Source organism: Trachypithecus francoisi, unplaced genomic scaffold (assembly GCF_009764315.1).
Source record: "Trachypithecus francoisi isolate TF-2019V2 unplaced genomic scaffold, Tfra_2.0 Lachesis_group9, whole genome shotgun sequence".
Lineage (NCBI taxonomy): Eukaryota > Metazoa > Chordata > Mammalia > Primates > Cercopithecidae > Trachypithecus > Trachypithecus francoisi.
The window spans coordinates 17,903,700-17,920,105 of record NW_022681474.1 but is presented as its reverse complement, the minus strand read 5'-3'; the positions used below and the strand labels follow the sequence as shown (position 1 = coordinate 17,920,105).

The following is a 16,406-nucleotide window of genomic DNA, read 5'->3' as shown; positions in this document are numbered from 1 at the left end:
CCTCACTCTACTCAGGGACACTTGGTTTGGCTCACACCTCCACCTGGAGAGCCCACCTCAGGATCCCACCCAGGTTCAAAGCCATCTCCTCCATGGAACCTTCCTTAGTTTCCTCCAAGCACCCAGGCTCTCCCTGGTCCAGGTTACCCAGAATTAATTTCATTGTCTCATATTATTTTTCCCAATCTGCCTTGTTTATAGTAAGATGGGTAATCATTTAACCTCATTTGTAAGTTATTAGGGAATGAATTGGTTGACCTAATAGTCATCATTGCATTAAAGCCACTTATCAAAGTACCTTAAACATAGGAAGAACACAGGATGTCTTTTGATTCAGACTGAAGACAATAGATAAATACCACAAGGAAGGCCAGAAATTGGAGAGAGGGTAGGTCAGAGTGATGTTGGAGTGTCTTGTAGACTGCTCAGATCTTAAAGAAAGTTTCTTGTTCTCAGTAACTGTTCCCACCTCATCCCTGACTTTTGATATAAACTATATTAAAGATGTATATGAGCCATTTGATATGGAATCTGTTATTAATGTATGTTATTTATACATATTACTGATTTTATGTTATTAATGTTATTGATATATCTTAATTTTTAGGTATTAATATATTGCATATGAATATAGTATTGTTTCTTGACCTTTATATTTATATAATATACTCAATTTATATAATTAATTTTATATATTTCATACATTAATGTATTAATATACATTGTTATATATCATTCATATACATGAATTATTATAACTAAATTATATTAATAACATTTTAATCAGTTTGGCAAACTTCAGCATATTACCTAATCTACATGGGCATAAAAGTCAAATGCAAATATATGTTCCTGCCTCAGGTCACTCTTGAGATTACTGCATCTGCCAAGACATTGCATCTGTAGACAAACTTTAGTAGAGGCCATTAATTTAGGTCAAATTATATATATATATATATATATATAATATATATATATATAAAAATTTTGGTTGGTGTGACTTTTAAAATTTTAAAATACAAATCATACATTATACATTTTTTAAAAATCAAAACACTTAGAAGGCTTATAGTGAAGTTTCCCGTTCTAGTCCTCTTCCTGCCCACCTGGCTCTCTGAAGGAAACACCTGTAACCACTGTTTTATTTTTTCTCCAGGTGGTTATATCTTTATCTCTAAATAATTTGCTTGAATATCTCTTGAAATTTTTTTAACCTTAAAAATTACGTATTAGGCTTTTGCTATAATCTACGTATGCAAAGAATATAAATTTTTATTTGGGCTGAGAAGTTGTTTGCTACCTTTCTAACCAGCTTGATACACCTCTCTAATCTCTGTTTTATTTAAATTGAGCTAACAAAAGGAAAGGGAAGGACAAAATTGATTTTAAACATTGCTGCATAAAAACTGAATAATTTAAATGTACAGTTATATTAATTGCAGACAAACTCTATTTTTACAAAAAGCTATTTTGTTCTTTCTCGATATGTTTTCTTTGTGTAAGTACAGGTTCTGGAAATGCACTAAAAAGCTGAAAATGGTGAAATATCTGCGGTTTTTTTTTTTAAGTAGACATTTTTAACATAGCTAAAATGTTCAGTGTGATCATTCAACAACTCTTATTTTCTTACAGCATGCGATTCCATAGACGTAACAAAACAGTGAAAGCAATCTGATGACTGTAAAATAACCCTCAGAGAAGGAAAAGTACCAATGGAAATGTACTAGTCTAGTTGATTACAAATACACCCAAAATGACTCTCCTCTCTGCCAGTGCAGTGAGCTGCTTTCTTTGTTCCTTACAGACTGGATGATGTCCTGGTTGGGGCACCTCTCTTTATGGAACGTGAATTTGAGAGCAACCCCAGAGAAGTAGGGCAAATCTACCTGTATTTGCAAGTGAGCTCCCTCCTCTTCAGAGACCCCCAGATCCTTACTGGCACTGAGACATTTGGGAGATTCGGAAGTGCTATGGCGCACTTAGGAGACCTGAACCAAGATGGATACAATGGTAATGTAAACCAAAGCGTGGAAGTCATTTATGTGTCGTCACCACTGCATAAAGGAAGCCATGCCGGTTTTAAAGTATTCAGTATGGTGTGTGTGGGTACAGTTATTATTATGACTGATTTTTAATAAACTATCACAAATCTCAAGGCAGCTTTAAGTTTATACATTTTGACTAATATAAATATTACATGGAAATTTCCCTTCTCACCTTTCTGAAAATTTTTATTTCAAATCTCACAAGATTACAATGCGACACAGAGGGAAAATCTGTAACATAATTTGCTTCAATCCTAAATGTAGTATCATTGATCTCCTTGTAGAAGACACATTCAGTTATCAGAAACTTCAGAAAAACCTCGTTAAGCACTGTCAAAACCATACTACCTCAGAGCTCAGTCTTCAGAGCTCCGAGTAATGGTTTGAGGGTATTACTACATTTTGAAAACCTCTAAATGGATTTTAAGAGACATTGGAAGGCTACAGGCACTCCAGGTTACAATAAAAATAAGTACCTTTAGGTGTCTGCGAACTTCAAAATAACATCTCAAATGTTCGACCTTAGACTTCTCTACTTATAAGTGCTGTTTACTCACAGAAATATTTCTTATTAAATTTTAAGAATTAAAACTTTAAAGCCAAAGTTAATACAGAAATAGTCCCTGCTCTGAAGTCCAAGCGATTTTCTCACGTTTGATGTTGGCGATCCTGTAATAGTTCTCAGTAGTGGCAGGAATTATTTTTAAAATTGATGTTTGGATTTGGCGACTTAAAGATAGCTAGGAAACCTTCTATATGTCAAGACAAATAAACACATGTTGATATATTAGCAAGTATCCTGGCTTCTGATTAGCCTATATGGGTTATATATAGGTTATGCTGAATTTTAATTGGCATGTAAGCTTCACCTTAGTTTCAATATTTGCAACAAAGTAGTGTTAAACTCCTAGCTTAGGCTTTAGTTTAGAATTTATGAAACCCCTCCAAGTACCCTCTCTTCAGAAAAACATACACCTTCACACAAAATTTTGCATACATTTTCAGGACTTTTAAGTTAAGAACCAAGTATAGTGAGTTTCTTGATTGAAGTCAAGGAAGTAAGAGGAACTTGCTCTAACAAAGTAGCCTTGGAAGTATTCACATCAGATTAGTATTCATTAGTATATTTGGCAAATGTTACTGTACTCACACATTCTTTGAAAAAAGTTCTCAGCAACATATGGTTAGTAATTTTTAAAGTACCATAAAACAAAGTACATGTAAAAAGCGTATGGTTGCAGGGAAATTTTTGTAAAGACAAGCTTACCTTTAAGTGACTTGCTGCTTTCTGAAGCTGCTCTATTCCTGATCACTCAAGTAAAATAAACAGTGCTAAATTATCTATGGAGTTGTCTTTTAAAATCATAGTTTCTTCTATTTGTCTTTTCTCTCAAACCTTTAATAGTATTTTTAAAAGATGAAAGAAGCATTCTAAATGACATAAATGGAGGTCCTAGCTTCTCTGAGCTTTGGTGTCCTTGAGTATATAAAGCAGGTAAAATAATGTCAAATTCACTGAGAGTAAACAAGGGGATGGGAGTCAAGGCACTGACTTAGAGAAAGTTAAGAAAGTGGTCCTTTTCACCTGACACGGGACAATATCTTTATTTTCTACAAAAATCTGAATTTTTAGATTTTTTTTTTTTTTTGAGACAGAGTCTTTCTCTGTCACCCAGGCTAGAGTACAGTGGCATGATCTTGGCTCACTGCAGCCTCACCTCCCAGGTTCAAGTAATTCTCTGCCTCAGCCTCCCGAGTAGCTGGGATTACAGGTGCCCACCACCATGCCTGGCTAATTTTTGTGTTTTTTAGTAGAGACGGGGTTTCACCATCTTGGCTAGGCTGGTCTCGAACTCCTGATCTCGTGATCCACCCACCTTGGCCTCCCAAAGTGCTGGGATTACAGGTGTGAGCTACTGTATCTGGTCTAGATAGTCTCTCTTTACTTGTTCAGAAAAAGTGGATTTATCAGTCTCATTAACGTCATGAAGACTGAGTCTCGATTTATTCAGTCTTATCCACATGTACCCAGGAAGAAAGAGGAACGGAGCGAAAAATGAAAACACATGCTGCAACCCACCGTGGGGACTAAGATGCGAATGGTGTTATTAGAACTCTTCTTCAAATACAACTGGGTACTCACGTTTATTGTTCAGGAACAATCCTGACAAAACATGTGGAAGGTAAATAGCATATCGATGTGAGTCAGGTGACACTCTCCAGGTTTCCCACTGTCCTCAACTACAGAAAGGGTCTTGCCTATTCATTCATGGGACGAAGTAATCATTAAATGAAATAATCTTTCAAAATGAGTTTTTTTCCTTTCTTTTGGAAAAAGGATCTCCTAATTACCCAGCAAACCTACCTCACCTGGTCCACCCAGCCCCAGGATCTGTGATCTGATCTGGCTCTGTCACTCACTGAGTTTCTATGTGGAACGCCTCTGGCTGTTTCTCCAATGGACGACACTCCTTCTGCCTTTGGGCCTTTGTGCAGCAGTTGCTTGGATGCTTTTCTGTCTGACTTTCACACTGTTGGTTGCTTCCTGTTTCTAGACTTCAGTTTCAGTGCCAGTCACAGAGACACATATTCTGACCACCTAATCTAAAAACAACAATCTGACCACTCTCCATCAAATCATTAGTTTTAAGACTCTTGTTCGGGCGTTATGGCTCACACCCATAATCCCAGCACTTTGGGAGGCCAAGGTGGACGGATCACTTGAGGTCAGGAGTTCGAGACCAGCCTGGACAACACGGTGAAACCCTGTTTCTACTAAAAATACAAAAATTAGCTGGGCATGGTGGAGCGTGCCTGTAGTCCCAGCTACTTGGGAGGCTGAGGCAGGAAAATCACTTGAACCTGGGAGGCGGAGTCTGCAGTGAACCAAGATCGTACCACTGCACTCCAACCTGGGCAACAGAGTGAGACTTCATCTAAAAAAAAGAAAAAAGATTCTCTACATAGCATTTATTGCTTTTGATAATTTGATTATTTTTCTCTATGCAAATTGTCTATTACCTGTACTAGAATATAAGTTTTCTAAAAGCAGGAGCTTTGAGTGTCTAATTTGCTGTTGTATTCACTACATTCAGCACATTGTAGGCTCTTTTTTTTTTTTTTTTGAGATGGAGTCTCTCTCTGTCACCCAGGCTGGAGTGCAGTGGTGTGATCTCGGCTCACTGCAAACTCTGCCTCCCCGGTACACACCGTTCTCCTGCCTCAGCCTCCCGAGGAGCTGGGACTACAGGCGCCCGGCTAATTTTTTGTATTTTTAGTAGAGATGGGGTTTTACTGTGTTAGCCAGGATGGTCTCAATCTCCTGACCTTGTGATCCACCTGCCTCGGCCTCCCAAAGTGCTGGGATTACAGGCGTGAGCCACCGCACCAGGCCCTGGAGGCTCTTAATAAATATTTGTTGGATAGATAAAAGGCAACAAATAATTTGTCATTGCAGCAGTACTACAGAATTTTCATGGAAAACATTATAAGCTCTTTAGAGTTTGATACTGCTCTTTGAGTATACTAAACTCTATTTCTGAACCATTCTTCTGTACTTAAGAAAATAAATGTCTCTATGGCCAGGCACAGTGGCTCATGCCTTTAATCCTAACATTTTGGGAGGCTGAGGTGGGGTGATCGCTTGAGACCAGGAATTCCAGACCATCCTGGGCAACAAAGCAAAGACCCATTCCTAAAAAAAAAAAAAAAAAAAAACAAAACCAACTATATATATATATTAGCCGAACACGGTGGTACGTACCTGTGGTCCCAGCTCCTAGGGAAGTTGAGGCAGGAGGATCACTTGAGTCTAGGAGTTTGGGGCTGCAGTGAGCCGTGATCCCACCACTGCACTCCAGCTTGGGTGACAGAGTGAGGTCCTGTCTCTAAAATGAATAAATGAAGAATTAAATACATATACACATAAAATATGTTTTTATGTCTGTTTTTTTAGACATTGCCATCGGCGTGCCTTTTGCAGGCAAGGATCAAAGAGGCAAAGTGCTCATTTATAATGGGAACAAAGAAGGCTTAAACACCAAGCCTTCCCAAGTTCTGCAAGGAGTGTGGGCCTCACACGCTGTCCCTTCTGGATTTGGCTTTACTTTAAGAGGAGATTCAGACATAGACAAGAATGATTACCCAGGTAAGGTTTTCTTTCTTTTCCCACGTGAGAGTCTACATCCTGAAAAGAGTCCAATTTCTGGAAAATGCATCATGCAAAGGCAGTTTTCTTCTACAGATGAGGCTGAAGCTTAAGTGTGCTACAGCCTTTTTAAAAGTATGATTCCAGAGCGACTTTCATGAGAATTTGAAGAAAGACAAACACACACTTCCTTCTCCTGTCAAGAGACAATGATAGAAAGGCAAAATGACTTAAAAATCTGCATGGTACATAAAACCTGTCAACTTCACAACCCAAGTTTTCATTTGAAACTCCTCAATACCGCAGCTTGCACTGACACAGACAGCTTGCATCCTTTCTGGAACAAACTATTTTAACCCTTTTGAGCTCATAGTTCCTATTATAGTAAGAACCTCAACATTTCTGTCATGAAGCTCATGTTTTTAAAGCATAAATATCTTCCAGCTTGGCCCATCATGGTGGCTCATGCCTGTAATCCCAGTATTTAGGAGGCCGAGGTGGGTGGATCAGTTGAGGTCAGGAGTTCGAGACCAGCCTGGTCAACATAGTAAAACCCCCGTCTCTACTAATAATACAAAAATTAGCTGGGCATGGTGGTGCATGCCTGTAGTCCCAGTTGCTCGAGAGGCTGAGATACGAGAATCACTTGAACCTGGGAGGCAGAGGTTGCAGTGAGCCGAGATCACGCCACTGCACTCCAGCCTGGGCGACAGAGTGAGACTGTGTCTCAAAAATATGTTTCTCTTCCAGCCGTATTTTGTGGTTTTCCAAAGATAGACTGAACGTTTTAAAGTGGAGAAAAAACTGATTTATGATAGGAATCGTAAACTATTCTCGATTTACCTAATTCCCCCATATTGAAGGCACATGGAAAGCCATAAGGCACAGATAATTTATGTTTTGTGCATGCTATATGAAGGTACTGATTTGTCTTAAAAGATTATTTCACTGTCCAGATTATTTAGCAGAGAACATCAGACTTCTTGGTTTTATGGTTTGATTTTCACTTTTATGTTTAAGATGGTTTCAATAACTATTTAGAAGTCATTAATAGTTAAATGACAGCTTCAATTACTTACAAAAATCTTGTCTTTTCCACCAGCCCCTCCCGTAATTGGGAATTTTCCATATGTAGAGCTATTTTTTGGTTTGGGGCAGCATTCAGTAAGCTGACTGCCTAAATATACATCATTAATTTCAGGACTTTGGCTTTCTTCTCTCCTCTGGGGTTAGACAGAAAGGATACCACAGCATAGTCTTATAAATTTGCCATAAACCTTTTATAACACTAATGGAGACGTTGTAGTGGGCTCAAAGTGGATATGGTATTATACTGTATACTAATGCTTTCTACCTGTGGCAATTTCAAGAATATCTAGTTAAATTTATTTTCTTAGGTTATATTATGCTAATCAATGGTAGTTAGTTGTTATTACTGGGGGAGGTTTGTATATAAAATATATCCAAATTTAAAATAATTCAAAAATCTAAGTCACTTATGTAATCCTACCCCAAAAATGTCAGGGTGATTAATGAAATTCAACTCCTGGGTTGCATTTTAGGTAAACAATTAGAAAGTTATTGCTATTTATTATGGTAGTCATAGATTTCCTTCCCATCCTTAGTACCAGGGAAATTGACAGAAAGGCTGTGCCTTCAATGAGGCAAAGGAAATAGAGGATGTATCCATCACATAGCCGGCCCTTCGACTTCCTTTGAAGGCTAAACATGTCCCAAATGAGAGCCAGGAAGGAGAGTAGCATGAGTCAACTTTTTTCCCCAGGAATATTCCCTTCAGGGAGAAAAAAATTAAGAGCAGCAGGAAAGGAAAAGAAAGCTCAAGTCTATGCAATGTTAGTAATCAATTACCTCTTTTTTTCTTTTTCTTTCTTTTTTTTTTTTTCTGAGACAGAGTCTCACTCTTTCCTTAGGCTGGAGTGCAGTGGCATGATCTCAGCTCACTGCAACCTCCACCTCCTGGGTTCCAGTGATCCTCCTGCCTCAGCCTCCTGAGTAGCTGGGACTACAGGCGTGCACCACCACGATCAGCTCATTTTTGTAGTTTTAATAGAGATGGCATTTTACCATGTTGGCCAAGATGGTCTCAATCTCTTGACCTCATGATCTGCCCACCTCGGCCTCCCAAAATGCTGGGATTATAGGCGGGAGCCACTGCACCCAGCCGATTACCTAATTATGTCTTTTTCTTCCCTTAACAATCAGAAATATTCACTTGAGGCCATTTGCTAGTCAACAACTTTATCTGCTCAGTCTGATGCAAATTATAATAATCAGACATGTCAGTGCAGTGCTTCTTGTCTCTGAAGTAAATGTTCTTTACTAAGGCAGTCCTGTCCATGCTGCTTGGTTGAATTCATCCGTCAAGAGAGTCTTAAGGCTTTCAGAGTTCATCTATGCATCTTAGTAGACGTATGTTCTAGCCCTAATTCTGTCTCTCAAATAGGAATATGGATGTCTTGTGATTCATGATTCTACAATATTTTTCCCTGACCTTCATCCTTTAGCAAAAAGAATGCCAGTCAAAGAAGCCTTTTTAACTTGATAGCAAGATCCCAGGACCTATAGAGAAGAAACTGCCTTATAGGCAGGTGACTAGATTCCCTTAACTAGTACAGTTGATTGAAAGCTACAGGCGTAATTCAGGAATCAGACATGTAACTCTCTTCATTTTTCTAGAAATGAATTCCACTTAGCTTTCAAAGCCTCCATTTCCACCATGGTAGAGAATGTTAATCTTGCAATCACTTCTAGGTTTAGACTTAGTCTTATTTAGGTAAATATTTACTCAGATTCAAGACCCCTTAGCCAGGCATGGTGGCATGCACCTGTAGTCCCAGCTACTCAGAGAGCTGAGGCAGGAGAACTGCTTGAACCCAGGAGGCGGAGGTTGCAGTGAGCCAATATCGTGCCACTGCACTCTAGCCTGGGCAATAGAGCGAGACTCCATCTCAGAAAAAAAAAAAAAGACTCTTTTTCTCCACCCTGTGTAGCCACCCTCTCAAGGAATGGAATAGAAAGGGGTTTACCTGTTGTCCAGTGATTGGGAAGAGCTATCTGGCTCACACCCATCATCTACTATTATTGGCTTCAGACTAAAGGGTAGCTCAGTCCCTTGTGGTCTTTGGGGCATTGCTCAAGCTTCTGTCGCTAGTTCCATTGTCTCTGTAGTGACCTCTGCTCAAAAGTTCCCTGTATCCTGGGCCCTCTTCATCTTCTGTTAGCCTCTTCAGTCCCCTTTTAACAAATGCTTCTGAGCCACTGTTAGGACTCAGACATGCACGGGTTGGGTATGCAGGTTCCCGTGATTTCCCTCAGGCTTATCTACCTAGATTTTCATTAGCTGTTGCCAGTTTCCACCCAGGCATCTCACGGCTCCAGCCCGATTGAGCTGCAGTCTTTGTTATGTTTTGCCTGGGAAGTAACAAAAGCCCTCTTTCCCCTAAAGGTAATTGGGTGGCATGCTTTCTAAACTCTCTAGTTTATTTGATAAACTCCATGTTCTAGGCCTCCATGATTGGTTTTGTGAATTTCCAAACCAGTGCTTTTTAGAACTTAAAAAGAAACAACTTTCTTTCACTCTGGGGTCCTGCTTTTTCAAATCAAAAGCACTTTGCCTTTCAATTGTGAAGTAAATGCACCTGAGAGCAATAATGTCAGCATACCCCAAAATGACCCTGGGTAGCACACACACTCCAATGTGGTTGGTAAATCCGAGCTAGGGAATCTGGGAGTGGCCATCCCAGAGATCCATTCCTTGTCTATGAGGAAGACCTGAGACCGGCGTCTGTCCCATTGAATGCGGGCCGTGGAGGGGATCGAGGTCCTTTGTTTTTGGATTAATGAAGGTTGCCAGGTGGAGGTCGTCAGTGGGAGGGTAGTAAGTGAAGATGCTTTACAAACTGCATGCCTTTTGCAAGTGGTTGCAGTTCTCTTGCCCAGCCTTCTACCCCTGGACTCTCTCCCCTGTACGTGGATCCTCAGTGAAACCTTGTGTCTCACTTGCTGGCTCTGTTTTTCAGCCTCTTGAACATGCTGCCATCCCCACTGGAGTTGATGAGGTTTGCTACAACATAGATTACTGTGCCTTCTGAGTTTCACAATCTCTTCAACAAATTGACTTCCTCCATCTGAAATCTATCTCATCATCCTTTATAAACAGGGGTTTGCAACCTTGGCTGCACATTAAAATCACCTGGAAAGCTTTAAAAAATTCTGAATGCTCAGGCCACCTTCCAAACCACTAAATTAGCCTCTCCGGGCTGGAGCACAGACTACAGTGATAGGTTTTAAGTGACCCTGGTGATTCTGGTGTGCAGCACTTTTGGAATGAGTCCTCTAGAGCAGTGTTTCCCTGCCAAGTGTGCAAACAGCTCACCTGGGTGTGTTTATCAATTGCAGATCCTGATGCAGAGATCGAGTGTGTGGGGTGAGATTCCTCACTTAAGGTGCGGCCCTTACTGCTGCCCTTCACACCACACCATGCAATGAGTTGTAGGGTGCTGAGCTTTTCCACTGGGGCTCTGAGACTCAGTGTGCATGCATGTTATCTGTGGGGCTTGTTAATAATGGCTGAATGCACAGCACCCCTTCAGATACTGTGATGACTGAGATGGGGCTGAGGGATCTGTGCCTTTACCCTGCACCCCATTTTGGGCAATACCACCCTATAATCTTGGTGGCTCTGCTTCCGGGTCTACAGCAGTCAGATGTGCTTTTCTCTTTTGCCAAGAACCAGTGTGCTAAGCCCTAGCATTTTATTTATTCTTTACAAGGGTGTCAAACCCACCAGCCGCTCTTTTCCCCAATATTACCTCTGTGTGGCTCCTGCTATGGTGATGCTTGGGCACACCCCACTCAGGAAGGGGCAGGAGCAACTTTTTTTTTTTTTTTTTAGAGATAGGATCCTTGCGCTGTCACCCAGGTTGTAGTGCAAAGGCACAAGTCATAGCTCACTGCAGCCTCAAACTCCTGGGCTCCTGTGATACTCCTACCTCAGCCTCTTAAGTAACTGGGACCACAGGTGCATACCACCATACCTGGCTAATTCTTTTATTTATTTATTTATTTATTTTTGAGACAGAGTCTGACTCTGTCACCCAGGCTGGAGTGCAGTGGCGCAATCTCGGCTCACTGCAACCTCCGCCTCCCAGGTTCAGGTCATTCTCCTGCCTCAGCCTCCCGAGTAGCTGGGACTACAGGCGCCCGTCACTACACCCGGCTAATTTTTTGTATTTTTTAATAGAGACGGGGTTTCACCGTGTTAGCCAGGATGGTCTCGATCTCCTGACCTCGTGATCCACCCGCCTTGGCCTCCCAAAGTGCTGGGATTACAGGCGTGAACCACTGTGCCCAGCCACCTGGCTAATTTTTTAATTTTTTGTAGAGACAGCGTCTTGCTATGTTGCCCAGGCTGGTCTCAAACTCCTGCCCTCAAGCAATCCTCCTGCCTCAGCCTCCCGAGGAGTTGGGATTACAAACATGAGCCACCATGCCCAGGATCCTTTTAAAATTCACTCACAGACCTGTAGGCTTTCAGCCGCCCTGTTTCAAATTCTCCATCCTAAATAGATCAGCAGCAAAATTCCAAACTTTGTCACTTTAACTGGCTACCTGCAGAATTTATGAGAAAACAAATGCAAAGGCAAACATTTAAAATGCTGAATGGAAACAAGTCAAACTACTTGGCATGATTAGGGAATGGAGCACCCCTGAGAAGCCAGGCTTACTGACAGCAATGCTTTCTGATGGGGTTATGATGGGGTTGGTTTTCACACTCTTGAGATGAACACTTCCTCCTCATTTCAGGAGCCAAAATGTTTACCAGCTCTATCTAAAAGCATGGGCAGTGTTGGCTTCCCCCAGTTTTCACTGTCTGCTGTAAAACCTTTCCTGTGCAGCCTATTAAGAAATCTACCTTTAGTAATGGCAGGGCATATACATTGCCCCATTCATAGATAGCAGCAAACACTCTTTACGTATTCTTAACACAACCTTGCTGCCTTTCACAAACAGAGGAGGGCTGATTGTGATGTTTTATGTGTACTTTTTGTGCATTATAGCTGTTTCATCTTCCAAACTGACTCAGAATAAAGGAACACAGCACCTCAAATAACCGAAAACACAGACATGTAAAAGGTGGTTTGGTCTGTATTTGTTGTCACATGATCTGTTCTGCACATTACAGATGTTCTGTATACAATCAGGACTACTTAAGTTTTCTTGTCTTCGGAGGAATGCTAGCAAAGTGCAGGCATAGAGTCTGTTATGTTGGTAATGTTTTTGCAATTATACTAATTGTTACTACTAATAATTAGGAGCCCAAAGCATGCCAGCTGCTGCACAGAGGGTAAATACAGTGTGTATTGTAATATATTATTTTGGAATCTCTCTCATGCACAGATACATATACTCAAACATCTATGTATGTGTGCATTTTTTATATGTACGATATATGTATGTACACAGAGTTTATAGGGTAAGATTGGATGACACCGCACTTCTTTTTGGAAAACATCAAACCAATTTTTAAAAAACTATATTAAAGTTAGCCGATGGGCATGGTGGCTCACACTGGTAATCCCAACACTTTGGCAGGCCGGGACAGGTGGATAACTTGAACCCAAGAGTTTGAGACCAGCCTAGGTAATGTGGCGAAACTCATGGTGGAGTATGCCTGCAGTCCCAGCTACTTGGGAGGCTGAGGTGGGAGAATCACCTGAGCCTGGGAAGTGTAGGCTATAGTGAGCTAAGATCGCACTACTGCACTCCAGCCTGGGCAACAGGAGTGAGACCCTGTCTCAAAAAAAAAAAAAAAAAGTTAAAGAGTCTGTGAGAACAGGGGAAGGAAATCTGAGTTCAGATTCCCATTGAACATTGAACACTGATTAGCGTAACACTTGAACAGTGATTTGCTTTCAGCTTTTCTTTCTTTATCTGGTGTGATGGGGCTAATAATACCTACTTCACTGAGTTGCGTGTCCATGCACTTTCTAGGGTGGCAGAGGATTTTTACAAAATGCTGTCAAATGGCTCAGAATAGGAAAGGAAACCAATTTGCTGATCATGAACAGAATATGAGCTACTTTGCCTCACAGTCACATGGAGTCCCATAAGATTTTGAGAAACTGCATTCTACGATGGTGGAAAGGGACAGCCTCTGTTTAAAATCTGATTTAGAGATAGAGTCTCACTCTATTGCCCAGGCTGGAGTACAGCATCATGATCTCGGATCACTGCAACCTCCGCCTCCCAAGTTCAAGGGATTCTCCTGCCTCAGCCTCCCAAGTAGCTGGGATTACAGGCATGCGCCACCATGCCCAGCTAATTTTTGTATTTTTCATAGAGATGGGGTTTCACCATGTTGGCCAGGCTGGTCTTGAACTGCTGACTTCAAGTGATCCACTCGCCTCGACCTTCCAAAGTGCTGGGATTACAGGTGTGAGCCACCGTGGCCAACCTCTCATTTTTCACTGTTGTGACTTACTGGTTACCAAAGGAACACTCTGCTCCCTTGCTGCCCCTTAGCCATTTAAATATATTGAAATTCATCTAAATTCGGCCTGAAGTATGGTGATGACAGTGGAAATTGAAAGGAAGGAACTAACACAACAGTGTAAATGAAAAATAGTCAAGGCTTGATAATAACTAGCAGTGATGCAAGGGAGAGGAGGTGGCAGGAGGTAAGGAAAAGGTGGATGTAAAAGATGACTCAGATTTGAATGCAGTGTACCCAAGAAAAGGATGGTCTCATGGACAGATTGGGGGATTTTGTTATGGAATATACAGATCTGATTGCAGAAATAATGTGTGGAATAATTTTCCTAACATCTACGTCAACTACCCAATACGTTCTTAGGCTTTTTACAACAAATATTGTCACTGGCACACATACATACATAGAGTCATAAGTATTTTCATTTCTAGCATCAAAATTCATTTTCTGATTCAAAATGTAGATGTGTTCAGGTCTCTATGTTGGGGTTCATTGGGAAAGTAGGATTGACCAGAGGAGTAGCCTGCATACATTAATTGAGTGAAAGCATTTTAGAGGAGAAACAGCTGTGATAGTCAGGAATTCTGAAATCCAGTGATCTGCTCTAATCCCTTTAAACGTGATTGTATAACAACACCATCTGTTAAACACATAGCCCAGGCATTGGAAGGTGGAGGAGGGGAGATACAGATTTTGTCGAGGAGCAGAAATCCTACAGGCAAGAAAAACTGAAGGAAAACATGGGCAGAAGGCCAAGACTATCACTGCCTCATCTAGGCCCCTAATATATGATTATATCATGAAGCCATTTCAGACAATTACACTCAATGAAACAAAATAACCCATTCTCTTTTCAATGAGTGCTGTGTGTGTGTGTGTGTGTGTGTTTAGTATAAGCAAACAAGTAACTCAGAACCTGCGCATGGAAGGAGGCTTTATCCAAAGGGAATAATGCATTTTAATTAAACTTTGAGCTCTTTGAAATTGTTAATTTGAAGTTTAGTTGAACTAGGTTCAAATACTATAGTCAAAGTTTATTTTTACTTCTCAAACTGCTACTCAAGTTTTATGTGAAAAGCAAAACATTACGTTCTTATTGACTAAGATATTCGTAGTTTCATGATAAACACATTAGAAATTAGAATATTAACTTTTGGGGTAAAAATATCTCATGCATGTAGATCAAATTGAAGTAATCCAACTGGGAGAGCTCTTGGACTTGAATTGAGGAGTGCTGTCAAGTAGAAACGAAAATGAGTGGAAAGTGAAAGGGCCTGAGTTCTAGAACCAGTTCTCCCACGTGTGATTTTAGTAACTCCACCTCTCTGGGTCTTGCCTTCCTCATCAAGAAGTGACAAAGGTGCAGGGAGTGCTCCTCCCAGGGTCTTTTTAACTCTACACTTCTCTGATACTATCATCCCAGATCGAGGTTTCCTGCCTTTACACAGTGCTCGGTAATATTGGGTAGATTATTAAGGATCTATATTTAAAAAGAGTTAGTGAAGGCCGGGCGCAGCGGCATACCCCTGTAATCCCAGCACTTTTGGAGGCTGAGGCGGGCAGATTATGAAGTCAAGAGATCAAGACAATCGTGGCCAATATGGTGAAACCCTGTCTCTACTAAAAATACAAAAATTAGCTGGGCATGGTGGCGCGTGCCTGTAGTACCAGCTACTCAGGAGACTGAGGTAGGAGAATCTCTTGAACCTGGGAAGTGGAGGTTGCAGTGAACCCAGATTGCACCACTGCACTCCAGCCTGGTGACAGAGCAAGACTCCGTCTCCAAAAAAAAAAAAAAAAAAAAAAAGATTTAGTGAAATTATACAAGACTTTTTTTCTCAATGTTTTCTTGGAAATCCTTTTAGACTCACAGAAAAGTTGCAAAAAAAATTGTAGACCCATATAAACTGTTCCCCCAGCCCTCCAATGATAAACATCTTATATAAACATATTACAGTGAACTATTAATGAATCAATGGACCTATTTGAAATTCTATGGAATTTCACGTTTGTTCCTCTACAGTTCTTTTTTCTAGTCCCATGATTCGATCTGGGATCCCACGTTGCACTTAGTTATATTTCCTTACTCTCTTCCAATCTGTGACCATTGATGCTGATGGTAGAATATTTGCTGATTATATGGTATTCAAGAGATTGTACTTTCAGAAATGCCATTATCCGTATACCCAACAAGTATGTGTTAAGTGCCTTCCATGTGCCTGGCACTATTCTAGATGTTGAGGATACAGCACTGAATTAAACAAAGATCCTCCTCTCATGGGCCTGAATTAAATCGAATTATAGCTCTAACACTGGCTGGATGTGTAACCTTGCCAAGTTCATCAACTTTCTGGAGTCTCAGTTTTCTCGGTGATAAAACAGGTATAATAATACCTAATAATAGTTTTTTCCTTTAAAGTTGGAGTTTGGAGGTTAAGCTAGATAATATGTATAAAGCAGTTAATGCTGTGAATAGCATCTAGTAGCAGCCACTAAATATTAGTTACAAATGACACATTGTTACTATATGCACATAACACATGCCTTTAAGGAGCAATGTAATCGTGGAGAGAAAACATCCAACAATGAACTGTAATGTAAGCAGCGGATGAGAAGGGCTTTAAGAAGGTAAAAAATAATGAAACAGTTAAAAAGAGAGAGTGCTTCTTGCTAAAGTGATAAGAGAAAGTTTCCTGAGGGA

At 40.6% G+C, this 16,406-nt stretch overlaps 1 protein-coding gene across 3 annotated transcripts in view; it reads left to right on the top strand.

Annotated features, from left to right (window-relative positions):
• Positions 1-16,406, top strand: part of ITGA8 (integrin subunit alpha 8) — a 215,194-nt gene that overhangs the window by 65,747 nt on the left and 133,041 nt on the right. For all 3 annotated transcript variants that reach the window (XM_033208788.1, XM_033208786.1, XM_033208789.1), the window contains exons 12-13: positions 1,805-2,010; positions 6,001-6,192. In XM_033208788.1, the coding sequence (XP_033064679.1) occupies positions 1,805-2,010; positions 6,001-6,192 (398 nt within the window). The remainder of the gene's footprint in view (positions 1-1,804; positions 2,011-6,000; positions 6,193-16,406) is intronic.